The 21,305-nt window shown below is 39.4% G+C and overlaps 1 protein-coding gene across 1 annotated transcript in view; it reads left to right on the top strand.

The window, feature by feature from the left end:
* Positions 1 to 21,305, top strand: part of EYS (eyes shut homolog) — a 944,860-nt gene that overhangs the window by 433,000 nt on the left and 490,555 nt on the right. The window contains exon 28 of the mRNA XM_075087034.1: positions 12,188 to 12,387. Coding sequence (XP_074943135.1) covers positions 12,188 to 12,387 — 200 coding nt within the window. The remainder of the gene's footprint in view (positions 1 to 12,187; positions 12,388 to 21,305) is intronic.

The following is a 21,305-nucleotide window of genomic DNA, read 5'->3' as shown; positions in this document are numbered from 1 at the left end:
TAGTATTCAGCTTGCCTAACCTGAGGTGTCTTTATGAAAGCTAGTTGTCTGTGGGCTTACTGTAGTCAGTGAAAATGTGGTGAATATTCAGGGACATCTGCAGAGCTGTTCAGCTGATTTTGAAATGGACATTTGCATTTCGTTAGTGAGTCAAGACTCCGCTGACCATGATGGCTGGGTCCTAATGGGCTATAATAGGTAAACCAGAGAGTAGAATCCCCTCCCCAGAATTCTCTCTGTATACATGCAGCATATGTGTGTATGGCAAACATTGGTGAATGTACAAAGAGCCTCGAATGAGCTGGATGCTCTTGTTTGTGCATGTGTGGGACTTCTTCACACTCTTGAGTACTTTTAACCTATTGCTAACTAGTTTAAAGAGGGTTGAGCAAGATAAGTAGTTTATTCAATGAAGCTAAACTAGTGTAAACTTCAAAAAAATAATGTAGTTTATGCTCAAGATGCAGATAGGTAAATCTAAGGGTGGGAGGAGAGAAAAATAGCCACTTTATCCTACAAAGCACAACAGGGGTGATCAGCCACCCATGGCACAATTTCAGTGTGTGTAACACTGCAAGGACCTCCTGGCCCTGGGGTAATAAGTTTATTTTAAGTAGCAGTGACTGAATTGGAGATTCTATTAAATGGGGAAGTAATAGAAAAATAGAGAATAGAAATAGAAGTAGAGAAATGGTTGAGACCTACAAGAATGTTGCAGAGGAGTTTCACCTCCGAAGCGGTAAGCCGTCTGCTTCTAGAGAGTACAAAAGCGTTGGGGAGGAGGACATCTCACTGATAAGGATATTTCTGATCTCTTACACAAGAAAAGCTTACCAACTGATATCACAGTATGCTCTTGTATCAAGGATGCTCTAGCAACAGAGTATCTTAAAAACCAGGACTATTCAATTTTTAGCTAGCCAGGTAGCTGGGTTTATGACATCAAAGAAGCCTTGGGTACAAAGTGATCTGCTTTGCACCTGGAAGGGTAGTGTGTCTCTCAGTATCTCCAGAGGCATTACCTCAGTGTACTGGAAAGGAGCCAGTAATTGTGACCCGTGATGATAACCAGCAATGGAGGAAGGTGTAGGAGGGATGTTCTTGAGGTTATAAATTCAGGCTGGGCAGGAAAATGAAGTCTAGGACATGCATGTAGCTTTCTTTGAAAGGTAGTTCCATGTGAGACCTGAGAGGCAGACAGAGGTTCAGCCCCATTACATGAGTAATATGCTGGTATAGACAAAAGGAACAAATGCAGTTGGAAATGGAAAACCTTTTAAAGTTGGAGGAGCCTGTACAAGAATGGATTGGACTTTTATCATCATGGAACTGGGCTACTGAATGAAAATTAAAATGATTGTAGGGGAATATTTAAACTAGGTGCTTGGGAAATGCTGCCAAGTATAGAAGAGCATGTTTAAGAATGACAGGACTTAAAATCTCAGCATGACTGATGTTCAGCATGGCTGTGAAAAGACCAGCATCTGGCTCAAGAGGTGTTAATGACAGAGGTGATGTCTGTTAGTGACTGTAATACAGCTAGGTTTATGACTGTAGCATGAGAGAGTATGCCAAATAAATCCAGCAGATAGACATTCAATTTCAGGAAAGGAAGCTATGTAAAAATGAGGTGGATTGTCAAGTATCTTAAGAGGAGCAAGTCAAAACCACAAGAAACTTACAAACACGCTAGGGGCTATTAAACAAATAGTATGTTAAAGGCCCCGGTAAAATATGTGCCACAATTCAAGAGCACAAAGTGGTCCAAAGCCCCTGAGTGACTTAAGGAGAAAACTTAAGGATGTCACAGGGAAGAACTGGCATTTTAACAAATGGAAAGCTTGCCCACATGGGAAGAACAGAAAAGTCCATAAAACACATTAGTTCAAACATTGGCAGGAATTGAAAAAAGCTAAAACACGAATTGAACAGTGCCTTGTAAAGGATACTCTAACTTGTAAAAAGCTCTTCACAGCTGTCAAAACCAGGAAGCCAGGTAGGGAACTGGTGGGATTGCTTGATGGCTAAAGTGTAAAATGGGCACTCAGGGTAAGGCCATAGCAAGAGAAGCTCAGTGAATTCTTTGCATTTGAGGAATGCCAGAAGGACCTCACAGAATGGAGAGAGTGAAAAAGTGGTGGATAAGCTTCAGTGTAAGATAATGTATCTAGGGGAAAATAGCCGAGTACTTACCTACAGCTGAATTCAGAACTGTCAGTTACAACTCAGGAAGGAAGACTTGGAGCAATCATTGATAGTTCTCCAAAATTGTTGTCTCAATGTGCAGTCACAGTGAAGATGAACAAAAAAAACCTGCTGGGCGTGATCAGGAAGGATATGGCAAACGAGAGAGGGCATGGTATTACTGCTGTATAAAACCTGAGTGGGCTCACATGTTGGGTACTGTGCGCAGTTCTGGACCTTGCATCTCAAGGAGGATGTAGTAGAGTTAGAAAGGCTGCGGAGGGCAACAAAAGTGATATGAATTTAATAGTTGTCTTGTAAGGAGAGATTTAAATGGCTGAAAGCCGTGGTTTCCCAATTCCGAATTTGGACCAAATGTGATTTGAAGAGAAGACTGAGGGGACTGTAATTACGGTTGAGAAAACTATGGCAGTGGTAGATAAACTTAAATGGAAAATTTCTTCACCAAATTCTGTAGTAAAAGAATTGGAGGGGACATGATGAAAATAGTTGAAGAAACATTTGGGGGAAATAAAAGTACTTTCTTTCACAGAAGGCAGAGAGCCTCTAGAACTTGCTGCCACAGAAGGCTGGGGAGGCAGTTGGTCTCTTACTAGGTTCAGAAAAATTAGGCAAGTCAGGGACAACAGGTCCATAAATGTATGATAAATTAACCAGTCAGGGAAGTAGTGATTATCATGTCTGATTAGACAGTTCTGCCTGCTGGGAGGGTGCATGGGGCACACACTGTAGGAAGTGGCAAAGTTCACGTAATTTCCCTACAGTGGCTTTCTCTCCACCACTGTTATGGACAGAATACTGGGCGAGATAGAGCACTGGTCTGATCCGCTATGTTCCTGCTCTGTATTGTTGTCCAAAGAATAAGTGTACTTCTATTATTTTCTCTTCTTCTGGTGTCCATAATGCAAAATTTCAAAGCAAAATATTTTGGGCATTTTTAACTCATTTTGAATTGAATGATGTTGGATAAAAGCAACATTCTGAAATATGGAAATAAGTTTTTGTGGTTCATTCAAAAAAATTTTGTATGTATATTTAATCCACCAAATGAAAAAGCTTTAGAAAGTTAATAATTAAAAAATATGTATATATGATGATATTAACAAAAATTTTACAGAAAAAACCCAGAGTAATAATGCTACTGGTTAGAAAAATGCACTTTGTTTGTGATTTTGTTTAATGTAAAATAGAAATAGGCATCTGGAGCATTCATCTCAATTGTTAATGTAAATCTCAGGCTTTTACATGGTAGCAACACTCTTGAGATTTATCCCAAAAGTAAGAGTGCACTTCAGACTCCCACAGGAATGGAAAAGTCCATAACTTTGTGAACCACGCAGTTTAAACTAAGTGCTATTTCAAACTTAGGAAAGGAAACCTGGGCCTTTTGGTCTCTTTATAGCATTTGTAATTAAATCGGATGGTTGCACATACGATAAATTATACTGTGGTAGAATATCTTTGAAAAGAACTGGATATGTATAGTTTCTCTCCAATGCACTGAACCATGGCTGTTTTGCATAACTAGGAAATCATATTAAAATATTAAATTGTCCGTTTCCTATGAAGTAATACTGTAAACTTAGGCTTTTTTTTTTTAAATTTTTTTAAAAATCTAGATTCAGGGTGCATTAAAAACCATATGCATACCATATTTTGTATGTACAACACCTTGCTTTAGCACATGAATTGGTTTCCAGAGCACTTATTTACAGCATTGATTTCCTTTCTGCCTACTTTTTTTTTACTCTAATCCAAACCCTTAACCACATGGCTCTTGTTTATCACAAAAACCTCTGGTTTTGACCTGAGAATAATTTTGCCCTCAGTCCTATCATTAAATGACTGGAAGCATGACATCTGAAAGCATGTTTCTTTTCTGGTGCAGTATCTATCTTTGAATTTCTTTATGTCTTTCTTTCCAACTCCATCAAATTCAAGTTTTAAAGCTCTGTTTGGTTCTGCCTTCTATAAGTCAGTGACTTCCACCTGTAACCCGGTTTTCTCACAGATACCAGGATGCCTCCTTCCACTCTCTGAACTGGTGTTTAAGGCCACTACCTTTTTCTGTTTCAAGCCTTCACTTAGAGTTAATCACTTCATAGTCGTCTACAAAGAAATCAAACAGCAAATGCTACTTGGGGCTTTATATGATAAGTGTTCACAGGAAATTAGACCATAAAACACACCACATACATACAAATATGTAAAAAAGTAGGTCTGAAAATAGCGTATGTATATTTGCAGTAGACTTTTTTTCCCTTCATAGTGGATTTGCATGAGTTGTTAGTCCGCATTGTAATTACCTTTTCTGGTACAAAACAAAACTTCACTTAAATAAAAATACATCTATCATGGCAAATATTTTTTGCCTTGAATCTCTTCTCTAGAAATAAACTCTGAAGTGTTGTTAGAAATAGTTTTTTATTTCCAATCAGAATTTCCAAGGGCTAATGAAAAGTAGTCCTTTCTGTAGGAAAAGGAAAAAAAATTCCTAACTTCTAAATTGCACTTCTAGGTTTTGTTTTAAGAAACAGAGTTGAACTTTCAAATAATATGTATTTTCCCTATTTTTATTAATTTGCTAGAATGTGTCCCTTCATAATTATTTCAAGCTATGGATTGTGACTGTGGAAATTATATAGTGTGATATGTAGAATGTTGGAATATCTTAGGCAAGTTGACCTCACTTGCAGAGGTAGATGTCAGTATGGACCCACAGGTTTGGATAAGGGAGCACTATGCCTTGAGTAAAGTGCTGTGCCTTTCTAGGTCAGTTGCTGGAGTCCAGATTTCGCAACAGTTCCCTGCCAGCAGAACCAGTGGACTGTTCCATGCCAGCTGGGCTCTCTTAAGGGACAGTTGTCCCTTTCCTAGCTCAAACAAGATTTACTACACCATGACATTCAGAGAACAAGAAATAATAAATTATTGTGCTCTAGTAAATGTAGTGGATCTTGTTTTGCATTTTTTGAACTAAGGATTCTCAAACTACCCTTAAAAGAGTTGCATAACTGGAATTCTTAATACTCTATCACCTTTTTCCCTTGACTTTGAAATTGTCTTGCTATGCTAAGAAAATCAATGAGGACTTACATGTATCATAACAATAATTCAATAAAAATAAAGCCAAAAAAATCACCATTCTGTTATCCTGTCAGAAGTCTGTATATTCCTTTTGTTTACAGCACCATGGAAACTAATACTTATATTTATCTTACATTTGCTTGAAGCGTATGTTCTAGAGATATATCCAGTCTTTATTTAAAAACATAAGGAGGTGGAGCATCAGCTACTTTTGATAGTTTTACAGTGGCTGACCCTCAGTACTGAAGTTGGACCTTATCTCTAGCTGGGTACATCTAGGTTTGGGGATCCAGGTAGTTGTTTTTGTACTGACTTTCTCTGAGAGTTAAAATACTTGTTAATGTATAATACTTCTTGTGAAAATAGCTGTGCACTTCCATTATGTCTCTCCCTCTCAATTTTCTTGGTGATAAACTAAACCTAAGAACACTCACAGAACCATCAAAAGTTCTGGAACTTCGTATAGCAAATAACTTACTTTTAGAAACAGACTGGGACTCCATTAATTTGTCTAATCATTTTTTAAGACATAAATATTACTTATGTTTTCAGCAGTATCATGTGAAAATAAGATATATGATGTAATAATGTTTTTGAAAAAAAATCCTATCCTAAAAATTCTGTTAAGTGTTATTTTCCTTAGCTTCCTGTTAGGCATGTTATCTAAATCATTTTATATTATCAGTTTTCTGACATCCTTTATAAAAAACAGAATTTAGAACTTAGCACAATGGTTCAGTTTCCCCTAGCCATAAAAAGAGGAATAATCACCTGTCTAAGTGCAAGTTACAGTTCCCCTCTCTGAAGACTTAAGGATAGCATTAGCAATTTTTTCCATAGCATTGCAATGGGAGTTCATGTTGATAGCTTGTCCACTATAACTTTCAAATCTTTTCCAAGGTCATTGCCTGTTAAAAACACATAAACTCAAAGGATTCCTTGTTAGATGAAAATGGGAAAAGTGTATGCTTCACAGAAAAACAGACTTGGGTGGGGCTGAAAGGGAGCCCTCCTGCTTTACTCTAAGCAGATCAGGTATAAGAAAACTGAGAGATACTTGGATGAGAATAAAATGTGTCATATTGGCAAAACGAAAAGTTGATAAAAACTCTATTCAAGTAATTACAATTGGATAATTTCTATTTTGTTGTATAATTTCATTTATTTATAAGGGAGCTTCTTGAAGCTGTTTTAAAAGATGAGCTGGGGACTACTGGTATGCTGTAAAGTGTGAGCACTGGGCATCATTTACAGATGTGATGATGTTTGAGGAATGAGGAGAGCACCCTGACTGAAGTTAATAAGGGGCATTTATCTTCATTTTTTGGTGACAGTGGAAGGAACAAACCCCTTCAGAGCAGGAAGAACCTGACAAGATGAGGCCTGAGTGGCACCTCTTCTGGCTTTCTGGTTTCTTTGGAGGTAGAGGGCTGCATGGATTTGACTGAAGCTGCCTGTGAAGGGAACAAACTAGAAAACAGAAAGGGAAAAGATGGAGAGCAATGATGGTCACAGAAAAAGCTAGGCATTATAGCCCAGTTTGGACAGGTTACTTGCTCAGATATGACAGAAAAGAAAGTTTTACAGCCTATGAATAAAGAGGTGTATGAGTTAACTTTGTCTCACTGCGAAATGCCCGCCCATCTGCTCTTGCACTCCCCCTCCTCATCAGGGCAGGGGGAGCAGGTAAGAAGAAAAGCCTGTGGGTCAATATAAGGACAGGGAGATTGGTTGTGGTCACCAGTTACCGTCATAGGCAAAACGGACTCAGCTTGGGGAAGATTGATTTAATTTGCTGTCTGTGAAGACCTAAAACAATTTCATCCCAACCTGCCAGAAAACATCCTCTTGTGTTGGCTCCTTTCCATGGGCTGCAGCTTCCTTTGGGGGACATCAGCCTGCTGTGGCGTGGTGTTCACACATGTAGCAGGGTGGGTATCTGCTCCACTGTGTCCTCCATGGGCTGGAGGGACCAACCCACTTCACCATGGTCTTTGGGGGCTTCAGGGGAATCCCCAGCAGAGATTGCCTGGAGCACCACCTCTCCCTCCTTCTTATCTGACCTTCGCGTCTGCAGGGCTGTTTTTCACACTTTTTCATTACTCCTCTCTCTCACACTTAGTGGCACAATGTTTTTTACCCTTTCTTAATACGCTTTCCCTGGGGCTCCACCACCGTGGCTGCGGGGCTCGGCCGTGCCCTGGGGTGGGTGGGTTGGAGGCAGCTGGAGCCGGCCATGCCCGGCACGGGGCAGCCCTGGCCGCTCCTCACAGAGGGTGCCCTGCACCCCCCCTTCTAAACAAAATCTTGCCATGTAAAGCTGTTTTAACAGGATTGCACCAGAGAGATATCTGAATTACCTCAATTTCTCTTTTTAAAAGAAGCAATGTGCAAGGCCTGGAATAGTGTGTTACTGCTTGGGCAAGAGTACAGTAGGCCTATGAGGCCAGGCTGATTGTGTCATACACACAACCCATACAGTGCTGCAGCAACAAGAAAGCCTTATGCCTCCTGTTCACACCCTGAAGGGGCCCCAGTCAAAGGACAAGATTTTCTGTGTTCTCCGATGAGACTAAAAATGAAAGTGTTGCGTGAAAGAAATAAAGAAATCTGAGAGAATAATAAAAAAAGAAAGTCCTGAGGACTCAAAAGTAAAGAAGACAAAAAGCTGTCCTCAGTGTTACTGCCCCTCAGTCTTTCAGTGTTATGACTGCTCGGTGGTACCTGAAGATCTCAGCACTTTCTCTGCTTTCCAAATGGAATATTTTTGCTGAGAACCCACCAGGGAACTGAAAGTAATTTTGTGATTTTGGGGGAAGTTTCATTTTGGTATTTTTGTTATTTGGGTGGGTTTTTTTGGTTTTTTTAATAATTCATTGCTAGCAAATTGTTGGTATAAGTTACACAGTCATAATAGGAATAAATGTTGTAATGAAGTATTTGCTCTATGTGCATAGATTTCATCTTGGAGTAAGTGACACTGCACATAGATGGACTGGCAGTTCTGTTCAGGAACCGCGAGCTGGTTTAACTACTCCTGATCCTGGTACATTCATACTTATTTCTTCACCTTCCAATGAAACTTTTTCATGTGTTTCTTGTCAGATGTCAGCATGAAAATTATAAAGTCCCCCCATGAGATCCTTTTATGCTGCCAGTGCATTCAGTCATCTTGCAAATACACTATACGTCAAAAGGGAATACTGATTCCTGCCTACTTTGTTGAATACACTGGCATCTGCTGTGGCATTTGGAATCTTAAGGCAATGCATCATGGTTACCTTCTTCTCACTATTCCTGCACACGGCTATTTAAAACAGAGGTGATGTCACACTAACAAAGGACAAACTTCTGCAGACAGTTGCTCCTGCTTCCACAAGCATTAGTAGTTCAAGTTAAAATAAATATATTTAGAAAACAACTTTAAAAAGCCTTATCAAGAGGACTTGCATTCTTACTTCTTAAATACAGATTCCTTTTCAACCTATCCTCTTCTCTTTTTTTGTATCTGGTTAGATTTTAAAACTTCCAGTCAGACTTTGATGATTTCTGTCTGTTCCTTCAAAGTGTCAGTGCTGACTTAAGAACTTCCCATATGTCCCCATCTTCAAATAGTTCTCCCCCCCGCAATAGTTCCCAAGTTACACTTGCATAACTGATTATGGGTCATGTGCTGAGAAACAAATTAGAAAGCTGGCTTTCAAAAAATATTTTAAAAAGGTTTCTCTGGTCTGTTTTTGTTGTTGCTGTTTTGGTTTGGGTTTTTAACATGTATTTTAATCTATTATTCTGACACAACTAAGACAGTGCAGCATGATTTGGGGTGAGGAAATAGCAGGGAATAGAGGAAGGAATTAAGAACCTCATCAGTCAGAACTGCACCCGAAACATTCATAATCTAAAACCACTGGCAACTCCAGAAGTAGTTTATTCCCCTTTGATTTCACTACGAAATGAAAGTCAAATTACTCTTGGGCTTCAGACCTGGATTGCTGATCAAGATCAGAGTGTACATTTTTGTTCTGTAACATAATCTACAAATCTTTAGTTGCCATAAAAGTGCCAACTTCAGGAATAGTATCAGTGTATGAGTGTGTAGTGATGGTAACAGAGCTTCCTTTTTGCTCACAACACTATATCTCCTTTCCCCCAAAAATGGGATCGAGGAGAGGAGAGGAAGGAGAGAAACTAGCCTCATGATCAGTGAGCTATTGCAAAACAGGTTTCTTTTCTGTTACTGGCAAACATTTTATTCTAATGGCAAAAAAATGCAGTCAACCATATTTATCTGCAGATGAACAGCATTCAGTCTGTTAGCTTGAGCTATTTGTCACCATTTAAACTTGGTATTTATTCTCTGTATCTGCCAACTAAATATTATACATTTCTAAGGGACCAAGCCCATGCTGCTTTCTCTAACTGCAGGAGTGGTAGTGAGATTTGTTTTACTCAGACAGGTTATTTGAAATTTGGAAGGAATACTGTAAAGTTAAGTCTTTGAAGCTTAAAAATTATGCAGATCAAAATAGCATTTCATATTTAGTAAAGGTTAAAAGCCCTGTTGAAAGTAAGAAGGTACAAAATGAAGTATAAGGAAGTGAGCAATTGTGACATATATCAACAAATTCGTGTTTTGGAAAAACTAAATTGACCTATCTTTGTGAATATTATTTTGGTAATTTTCAGGTTTCTTAGTTATTCAAAGGCAATTTTCCTTTGACAGGATCTGGTCACTTCTAGGCAAGAAAAGTTTAAAGGATATCTTACCAGACTGGGAACTGGGCACCTGAGATGCCTAAGAAAGTCTTTTTCCCCTACTGGAGAAGAGAGGGAATATTTCTAAGGCTGTGAGTCCCTGCAACTATTGCTCTGGTTTAGGAACTGTCTGGTTAGGGGTCATAGTTAAGATTCAATCTCCCATTATAAAAAGGAAGACAAAACTGAAGTATCATTGGTGGTTAGGTGAGCCTGTCTTCAGGAAATGAGGGTGGTTGGGAATTTTCTGTAGAGCCAGCTATTCCCTAATGTCAAGCTGTAAAGTCAGTCCCTGGTAGGATCCAAGATAGGCAGGACTTGGTCATAGCTGTGTTGCAACTTCAGTTTGCCATCTCATGTCCTTGTTCTTTTAGACTACGAGTTACAGCATTCGGTGGTGGTGTGGTAGCTCACCTACCACACACAGAGTTATTTGTGGCATTTTTAACATAGTTGTGTGTCTGTTTACTGAAAGAGTTTTCTTGTCCGAGTTAAGAACTGTGCAGACTAGCCTCCTCTGGTAATAGAGTGTACTCTGGTTTTTTGAAAGTTTAATAACGAAATTTTAAGTGCAGTGTACCAAAACATACTGGAAAGTAGTAGGTGTGATTTCTTTCCTACAAACTGTCTCATTTTTATGTTACTGTAAAAACTAATTAGCAGTTTTGCAAATTTTTCCAACAATACTGAAAAAATTTTACATTAAGTTTGCAACTTGCTATGACTGTGATGGTGTATTGAGCCAAAACTGAACATTTGGCCAAGCTTTGAACTTACCCTTAGTTACTTTGATGATGTTGATGTTTTTTGAATTTTAACTTTTGAATTATAATTAGGTAAAAATTTGACCCATTAATTGATAGATTTTAAATTTATTCTGCTAATAAGCAAAGATGTAAAAACAGAAGTAGTAGAGGTTACAAGTGAATACAGATTAAGAAAACTATACAAGAGAAGTTACTGGAATAGAAAAAAAGCCAGAAAGTTGGAACTGTGAATTGAGATTTTTTTTTATAAACAAAACAAAGAAGCCTTATGTTTGCCAAGAACAAATGTGATTAGTATAGCAAAAGACTACTTCTAGCACCTAGACACAGGATTTTTGGCAGTCTCTAGAACTATCCCCATCTTCCTGTGGGATGTATAATTCAATTAGTTTAGTAATGCTCACTAATAAATCATCCTTTATACACCCAGCTGGAGAGCTTATAGGAAAACAAGTTGTTTTCTCACAATTCTCCATGGATATTTGAATTTACATTCTGTCAAAGCAACTGCGGTACCTGCAGGAAATCTGAGTGCCCTTGGATATCCTTAAAGAATTAAACCTTCTAAAGTTACAGGAGTGTGAGAATAAACTCAAAATACTGGATTTAGCTAGGCTATTTTGGTGGTAGCAGCAAAATAAAACTCCTTTGGGATATAGGCAAAAACTAGGTTTCTGTGCTCCAGGGCAAAACTACATTTTTTGCACTGGCAATTGCACTAGCTAAACTCTCACGTAATTCTGGAGAATCATTCATTTGCTGCTACCTTGCATAGTTTGAATTTGATGACTTTCACATCAGCTTTATCAGAGAGAATTATTATGTGAACACATAAATATTTCCACATGTTTCTATTTGCAATATTATGCATTAATTGATAGTAAGAAAGCATTTATCAGGAAATACTGATAAAAGGCTTGTGTGTGTTGGTTAATATAAGTAATTTTTTATTCTGTCCAGAATTGTCTTACTAATATGGCTTTTTTCACTGCAATAGCCCCTACTGTAAAAACTTAGGAGGAATAATTGTTATGGATCGAAAACGTGCTTTAAAGTTTTAATAAAGGAATCATGAGTGGGAAGCACATACTTATGTCTGCAAGACTGCTTATATAAAAACACATTTGCATTTCTCCAAGCTTAATTAGCAGGAACAACCATAGTTTCAAGACTGAGTAGAAGTTGTAATCAAAGGATGTCTATGTAAACAAAAATTGCCCCAACTTAGAGACTTTTGCTTATCAGACAATAAAAAAGTCCAACACCCATTTCCTAATCTGCAGGTTCAGTCTCTTGCACTTGCTGCTCATATGAATGAATAAGTAATGTGTTTTAAAGCTGTGTAGTCAATGTGTTATTATTTCTCTCCTCAGGAATGTGAATCTGCTCCCTGCATTAATGGAGGTTCTTGTCAAGATGCAGTCAATGCATTTGTTTGTACTTGCCTGAGTGGGTACACTGGCAGGTTTTGTGAAGTTGATGTTGATGTTTGCAGTGAGCCCACACTGAACTCAGTTCTCTGTTATAACAGAGGCGTATGTGTTGATGGACCTGGAAGAGCTTTTCATTGCAGGTTAGTATGAATGCTGTTATATAACTGCTTTAGTTAATACACATTGTTTTGCTAAGATCTCAGGGCAGTGTTGTTACTATTTGCAGTGCATGAACTCACTTGGATTTGATGCTCAATCTAGTACTCAAAAATATAATTATCTTAAGCCATTCACTGTTCAACATCAGGCCCTTTATCTGGGAACTTACCTTCTAGTGCTTTTCAGAATCCTATGTGTAAACTTTTAACTTAAACTGACTGTAAAAAATTTAAAATTATTATGTTTACAGGTATGTATGTACTCCTGCATTTTGTACTCAAAGAGAAAATTAATTTGCAATCAAATTTAGATGACAGGTAGTTTGTGTAGTATGTGTGCACAGACATGTATCCGAAGAAATTTCCTACAGTCCATAATCATCATTCTCTGCGTGTTTAAGGCTTCTGACAAAAAGCATGTAATCTTATAGCTTATATACCTGTAATATAGTGAAGCTCCTTTAAAATTAGCTACTCTATAGATCGTATGCATTATTCTCTGCTACATCTAATAAATGTATCAACTCACAATTATGTCCCTATTCAGTTGCTACATTTGTAGAAATACTAAATACTAAGAAATTATTTTATGAACATACTTAAGAATGAAGCATAAATATCTTCCCCTATGCAATCATGTGTTCAATATATGGATTTTGATTGATGGCCAGAAGTTCAAGGATAGTAGTTTTATTCAAAAAACCACACCTGCTAACATTAAGGCAAGAGTGATCATTCTTAGTTGTGTGTAACAGTTCGGTAGGTTTATAATGTACTATAAGAAAGGAAACTAATTTTGTTCCTTATGAAATGAAGAAGATAAAGAATCAAATGTATTACTTCCAATCTGTAGATCAGTTTCCACCTGTAGATCCTTTGTGTGTCCTTCTGTTAATAATTACAGAATTTCATTAATATTCAACAGAATTAACAAGGGAAATAGCCCATGGACAGCCAGCAATTACTGTTGTTGTAATTTAAGCAAATATTTGCACTGATTGCTGGCATTGTTTTCCAGAATCTGAGTGGATCATCACCTGTGATTAATTTCTATCCCACAACTAAATGGTGAAGTTACAGTGACTCTTGAGGCGTACAAACAGATTAACAGATAAAATCTCAACATGTCAAATGAGATACAATAATTATATTAATGATCATAGAATCACAAAATATTTTGAGTTCGGAAGCGACCTTTAAAGGTCATCCAGTCCAACCCCATGCCATGGGCAGGGACATCTTTCGCTGGATCAGGTTGCTTAAAGCCCCATCCAACCTGACCTTGAACACTTCCAGGGATGGGACATCCACATCTTCTCTGGACAACCTGTTCCAGTGTCTCACCACCCTCATCATAAAAAAAGTCTTTGTTATATCCAATCTAAGTCTACCCTCTTTCAGCTTAAAAACATTGCCCCCTGTCCTATTGCTACAGGCCTTGGTAAAAAGTCTCCATCTTTCTTATAAGCCCCCTTTATATATTGAAAGGCTGCAGTAAGGTCTGCCCAGAGGCTTCTCTTCTCCAGGCTGAACAACCCCAACTCTCTCAGCCTGTCCTCACAGGAGAGGTGCTGCAGCCCTCTGATCATTTTTGTGGCCCTCCTCTGGACCTACTCCAACAGCTCCATGTCCTTCTTGTGCTGAGGGCTCCAGGTCTGGACACAGTACTCCAGGTGGGGTCTCACAAGGGCAGAGTAGAGGCGCAGAATCCCCTCCCTTGCCCTGCTGGCCGTGCTTCTTTTGATGCAGCCTGGGACATGATTGACTTTCTGGGCTGCAAGTGCACATTGCGAGCTCATTTCATATTCTTCAGCTATCAATATCCCCAAGTCCTTTTCCTCAGGGCTGCTCTCAATCCCTTCATCCCCCAGCCTGTATTGATACTGGGACATTGCCCTGACCCAGGTGCAGGACGTTGTACTTGACCTTGTTGACCTTAATGATATTTGCATGGACCCACTCCTCAAACCTGTCAGGGTGCCTCTGGATGGCATCCTGTCCCTCAAGCGAATCAACTGCAGCACTCATTTTGGTGTCATCCGCAAATTTGCTGAGGATGCACTCAATCCCACTGTGTCATCGATGAAGGTATTGAATATTATTGGTCCCATGATAACTCAAATGTGTTATGGTTTCACTTAAGCCTCTCAATACATGCTAAAATAATTCACATAACTGACTTCTGCAGTGGGCTTCTACATGCACAAAGTCTATTTCTGTGGCTCGGATGTCTGGTAATTAGTTTATTCCCTATTGTTTGATCACCAGTCTGAAAACTCAGTCTTGTAAATTCTCCTGTTTCTTCTTTCCTGGTTCATGTTCTGTCGAGCCTTCTTTTTTCAAGCTTTGGGTGCTGCAGCATCCTTTCTTCTTTCACAAATGAATCTTCTGAATTAAGTGAAATTACTTATATTTCTCCTCTCTTCTGCTTGGGAATTTATGCCAAAAATTATGAGGGTAACTACCTTGTACTTGCCTCTGAGACCAGCTGGCCATCCAGAGGAGCTGTTCATGGAATCAGAGTTAGGAAAATTGCAAACAATTACAATCAGGATTTTTAGTGTTGCCGAGATCACAAAGGTTTTCATGGGTGATGTAAGGTAAGTTGATGTGAGATATGGTTGTGATCCTGTAGAAAGAAGTGCCATACATGATATAAATTTCTTCTGAGGGGGTACAGGGAAAGGACTTTTTTCAGCTGATACCCTCTTCTATGTTGGTATGCTTCTGACGACAGACATACTACTCATTCTTACCCTTCAGCAGCTTCTGTCATTCCAAGTAATGTGTACAAGGTGGAAATAAGAAACATAAAAAGATATTAAGTCAGGTTTGCTCCTGTACTGTGAACATTATGATGTGAACACTCCTCAGTTTCTACGGTGCCTTCCACTTGTTTTAAGCAGTCTGAACAAAACTCATATACAGACTGAAAATAGGACTGATACAGAGGATGGAAAAGCAGAATAACTGAAAAATAAGGAAGGGAGAAATAACTCCTACTCTAGCAAAACGCCACAAACACCCAAATGAATACGGAGTCTTAATGCCTGTTACACACTTCCTGTGGAATGGGCAGGAGGAAAGAAAAATTCCAGTATTGTTTAGAGTCTCTTTGTTTTGGGGTTCTGGCTTGGGATGTTTGCATTGTTGTGGCTGGTAAAACTGGAAATAGCAAGTAATCAAAAGTGTCCAGTAATGGGTAAGTGTCAGGCTGCCTTAACTGTGGGCAGCACTGCCAGCCAGCTTCAGCTGTGACGTTTGTGTTATTTTACCCAGCAGTATAGTGAATGGTTCCATCTGTCTTGAATTCTGTGGGAATCAATTACGTGAACAACTCTACAGGCTTCTTCCTGAAAAGAATATGAAAAATACCATTTGGGATAGCCCTTGAATTGTGTGTTGTCTGAAATATCTTTCTGTCTTCAAACCCTTGGTTTAAAATTAAAACAACTTATTGGAAGTGAGAGGGGTGCTGGGAGTTGTCATTCAGTTCTATCCTGGGCAGACTGCCACTGAACCAGGGCTTCAGGAAACAGATTACCATCTGAAAGGATGCCCACCTACCTTGCTTTGTATTTTAGTCTTCTTAATTAAAAGAACGAGCTGCCACAACAAGAAACACAATATATAAATTAGCAAATTAATAATAAATCTATCATTGGGCTCAGGGGGGCTTTCAGAAAATAATTCAACCCAACCTACATACAGTTGATATAATGAGTATGTAATAGGAGTTCCGAAGCCTTTTCATAGTATTTTCCAGGGATTTTAAGGAAGAGAAACTGTTCCACATAAAATGCTCAGATTCTTTTCATTATATTTAATCCACAGGTGGTTATTCCTCACTTTTGCATCTTTTTGTCCCAGACCATTCGGTATGTTTGGCTTGGGATTTAAAAAAGTAATAATAATAATAACAACAACAATAATAATTTAAAACATTCCTCCCTCCCCACTCATGCTTGCATTGAGCCTTTTTCAAATGTGCATTTCATGTACTTCCTGCTGACTAGGTTCATAAGTCATACTGTCTTGAGAAGGATTATCTGTGCAGTGCTTTCAGTCTGATCAGGTGAAAGAAATGTCAACAGTCCCATGATAGGCCTTGTCTTAGATTAAGTTGTTGAATATTACAGCTGCATTGTACTTTCTCAGGAAGTTCTAGCACATTTGAGTTTTGTAATATTTTTGTTAGAGAAAGAGGTAATTTTTTAATGTCGTTCTGACTTTTTTTATCCACTCTGAGTAATATTTTTTCAGAATTTATATGTATTTAGTGATATAAGATAACCTTGTTGGTCTTAGCAATGGGTAGGGTCACAAGTCAAGTTTGATCATACCCTTTGATTCATAAAGGAAGACTGGTGATTTTTAAATATATCTTTCTGGATTATATTTGACTACAATATTTAGTTCGGAACTGAAGCTTTTTTGGAAGCATCTTTAAGAGGTCAGTTTATACTCACAGGACAATTCTATAGACTTGAATTTTGTATTCCAAGGGCAGGTAAGAGTGAATATTTGATCAACAGAATGTTGAGGTTTTTCTTCCAGCTCATGAGACTTTAGTAAGAAAGAATTCTAAAATAGGAATATGTTATTCTACATTTCCTCCAGATGCCAGGCGCCCTGAGCTGGAAGGTAGACAGGGAGCAGAATGAAGCCCCATAATCCAAGGGGAAATGGTTAGTGACCTGCTACGCCAACTAGACACACACGAGTCTATGGGGCTGGACGGGGTCTAAGGGGTACCTGGTCGGTACCCAGGGGTACCAAGGGGACTGGCAGAAGTGCTCACCAAGCCACTTTCCATTTATTAGCAAACGCGACGCCTGTCTACAAGAAGGGCCAGAAGGAGGGTCTGGGGAACTACAGGCCTGTCAGCCTGACCTCGGTGCTGGGGAAAGTTCTGGAGCAGATCATCTTGAGTGCCATCACATGGCACATACAGGATAACCAGGTGATCAGGCCCAGTCAGCATGGGTTTAGGAAAGGCAGGTCCTGCTTGAATTAATCTGACCTTCTTCTGTGACAAGGTGACCTGCTTAGTGGATGAGGGAAAGGCTGTGGATGTTTACTTAGACTTCAGTAAATCCTTTGACACAGTTTCTCACAGCATTCTCCTGGAGAAACTGGTGACTCATGGCTTGGATGAGCGTACTCTTCAGGGGGTAAAAACTGGCTGGCTGGCTGAGCCCAGAGAGTTGTGGTGAATGGAGCTAAATGCAGTTGGCAGCCGGTCACAAGAGGGGTTCCCCAGGGCTCAGTGTTGGGGCCGGTCTTGTTTAATACCTTTATCAATGATCTCGATAAGGGGATTGAGTGCACCCTCAGTAAGTTTGCAGATGACACCAAGCTGGGTGGAAGTGTCGATCTGCTGGAGGGCAGGAGGGCCCTACAAAGGGACCTGGGCAGGCTGGATCGTTGGGCCGGAGCCAACGGTATGAGATTCAACAAGTCCAAGTGCCGGGTCCTGCACTTGGGTCACAACAACCCCATGCAATGCTACAGGCTTGGGGAGGAGTGGGTGGAGAGCTGCTTGGAGGAAAAGGACCTGGGGGTGTTGGTTGACAGCTGGCTGAACATGAACGTGGCCCCTTCACCAAGCACTGGAACAGGTTGCCCAGGGAAGTGGTTGAGTCACATCCCTGGAGGTATTGAAAAGACGTGTAGACGCGGTGCTTAGGGAAATGGTTTAATGGTGGACTTGGCAGTGCTAGGATAACAGTTGGACTCCATGATCTTAAGAGTCTTTTCCAACCCAATCGATTCTATGATTCAAGTGCAGTTGTTTTAAAATGTTAATTATGATGTCTACCACTCATTCTGATTTGTGTTTATGAACTGATAGTAATGAATGCAATGATAAGTAGTGAATGGCTGGATACTGCTGTTTATAGTCTCACACGTACATGAGAAAAGGGTGAAGGACCTTCGACTCATACTTAACCAAGCATTCACTAGCTTTTTTAGCATAATATAATAATTACTTGAATACTAAGTTAAAGGGGAAAATAATGTTGTCAGAGCAGTCATAGAAGTACGTCATATACATCAGATAGTATCCTTGGAACATATGTAGAAATATTTAAAATATACCTGTCAGACACCTTAAAGAAATTATGCTTGAAAAAATATGAAATCTGTATAAGTTAGACTGACTTCTGACTTTCATAAGGGTAAGGAACTAGTATTATGATGGAGTGTATCTCCATCTTAAATTTTTTTCTTTCTTGAGATTCTTCATGTACCAGTTGGCACTCAGAAAAACCTTTTTTTCTCTGAACTATTCTTCCCTGAACTATTCCTCTGTTTTCTTTCTCTCAGTAAAATCAAATTGCTCTTGAAAACATCTGCATTACATTCTTTTATATGTGTCTTTATTTAATGTTTTTCTTGCCACAGTTGGAGCACATATGGAACAAGTAATTAAAACCGAAACTGTCCTGCAATCTTATTCTTGTGCTGCTTAGGAAAAGCTGGTAAAAATAAACTAAGACCAGTACATTCTTATTCTTGTATTATACTGAAGAGGAAGCAAAGTTTAGATTTTAAAATATCTTTTTTTCCAGTTCCCTTCTGTTTTAATTGGCTTTATCTGTGTGAGCACAGTGTGCCACTGGAGCACCAGGCCTTGTAACTAGTCTCTGCAGGGATCCAGGAAAGGGATTAAAACAATTCAAGAGTGGAGATGCAATATGAGCAGAAAACTGGAGTTTGGTGACATGAAAATATGATATGTGATCAGTGATATGAAAAACATATTGCTCTGTAGCTCTGGTGTGCAGACTGCACATAAGAAACAATAAAGTAGAATGGTCAGTCTTAGAGCACGTATAAGCTAAACAGTATATTGCTAGTATGAAGCAGCTGTGGGGGGAGCCTGGGGCTGCAAGGTCTTATAGGGCAACCTAGGCAACTGTATCAAAAAAAAGCTGCTATTCAGTTCTGTCATGGTATGCAAAAGGAGTTAATCTGTATGATTCGTTAACTGAGAAGCTTAATTTCGTTCAGCTGTTAATAGACAGTTTGCAAGGTCTGGCCACAGTTGCAGAGTACACATTACATAGAGCTACGTAAGTTTCTCAGAACACTGCAATAAGTGTCAGAAGAAAGTAATTTTATAATATGGAAGGAGTGACTCCAATCCACTGGAACATCGGAATCTCTTAAATTAACAGGGAAGTTGTAAAACAATAGGTTCTCACTTTTATATATGCTGTGAATGTGTACACGGTACACTGTTTCTTTCTCTTTCTCCACTGTGTGAAAAGATGTGCCCCTCCATTTATATTTATTGATACATATTTATATTTATAATTGTAAGTACTGCTCCTGCTAGCTATATTTTCATGTCCCCTAATTCTCGTGTGGAAAAGGAGAATGAAAAGCTGATTACAGGCCATACTTCCCTTGCTTTTGTGAGCCACTGCTGTCTTGCCCCATGCTTCTTCCTTTCCAGGCTAAAGATTTCTGGCTTTCACAGTCCCTCCTCCTTCAGAAGCCATCCCAAACTTCTGGTCATCCTTGTTGCCTTTTTTAAGGCTTTTTAATTTCTGTTTTTTCTTCACTGACACAAGGGAACAATAAGTACACACAGTATCCAAGCTGTGGGCCAGTCTGTGATCTATATAGTGGCATAATGTTTTCTTTCGCCTCTACTCCTCCCATAATAAACAGTTAGCATTTCATTGATGCTGGGAGGAGAGGGAACACAGGTGTTTTAGTTTTATTCTTAAGCTGGCTGATCACGGAACTGTAGTTTCCATGGAGAAAGGTTAGACAAAATTGGCATGCTAACATGTTCCTATACCATTCCATGTATAATTACTTTATCTATTAATATACATATAAATATATATATGCGTGATTTCCCTTTACATTGCAGTTGTTTATTTAATCAAAATACCTTTCTTACTGTCAGAGCAAGGATAGGTAATTGTTGTAATGACCATTTATAACCATTTATTCCACTTTATAACGACAAATGCTTGTGTCTCCGTGTCAAAAATATCAATGTAATACTATCAAAGAAATAGTATCATAAAAATGTGTGTCATGTCCTGTATTTTTTTACTTTCTGGATATATAGTAGAATTCCTTACTTATACATGTGACAAGCTGTTGTGGTTTAGCGGCAGCTCAGCCCCACACAGTCGCTCGCTCACTCCCCCACCGGTAGATGGGGGAGAGAATCAGAAGGGTAACGCTCGTGGGTTGGGATAAGCACAGTTTAATAATTAAAATTAAAAGAAACAACAGTAGAAATGCAATGTAAAGGAGAACAACGAGAGGCGCAAAGCCCCGGGGGAGGGGGAAGAGAGGGGAGAGGGGGAACGAACCGCCGAAACAAACCGCACGCGCCGCAGCCGCTCAACGCCCACCGACCCGACGCCGCGCCGCCCCCGCCGCCACTGCCCCCCCCCAATATATTGGCCATGGTGTCACATGGTATGGAATGAACCTGCCATTGGCCAGTCGGGGTCAGCTGCCCCCACCATGGCCCTGCCCCTCCCAGCCCCCCCCCCCCGCCACGCGGCAGAGCGCGGGAAGCTGGAAAGGTAGCCGACCCCCACAGTGAGGAGAATTAACCCCTTCTCAGCCAAAACCAGCACACAAGCTTATAAGGGAGAAGAGAACAAGTACATTGTAGTCTTTATTTCCTACAGGCCAATAAAAAGTAAACGATTCTAATAAGCTGCATATGCTACCTGGTATTCTCAACATCTCTCCACACTTTCAACCAAGAACTGTAATTATAAAAAAGTTAATATTTAATTTTAAAAAGTAGTACTCCACGTGAATTACAGTTCTGATTTATTTAGAAATATTTTTAGAAATCTTTTTGAGAAGAAGCTTTGGTGCTCCTAGCTTGCATTGTTTCTAATAAGTTTTGA

Source organism: Phalacrocorax aristotelis, chromosome 3 (genome assembly GCF_949628215.1).
Source record: "Phalacrocorax aristotelis chromosome 3, bGulAri2.1, whole genome shotgun sequence".
NCBI lineage: Eukaryota > Metazoa > Chordata > Aves > Suliformes > Phalacrocoracidae > Phalacrocorax > Phalacrocorax aristotelis.
The sequence above is the reverse complement of the archived record's forward strand: the minus strand, read 5'-3'. Positions and strand labels throughout refer to the sequence as shown.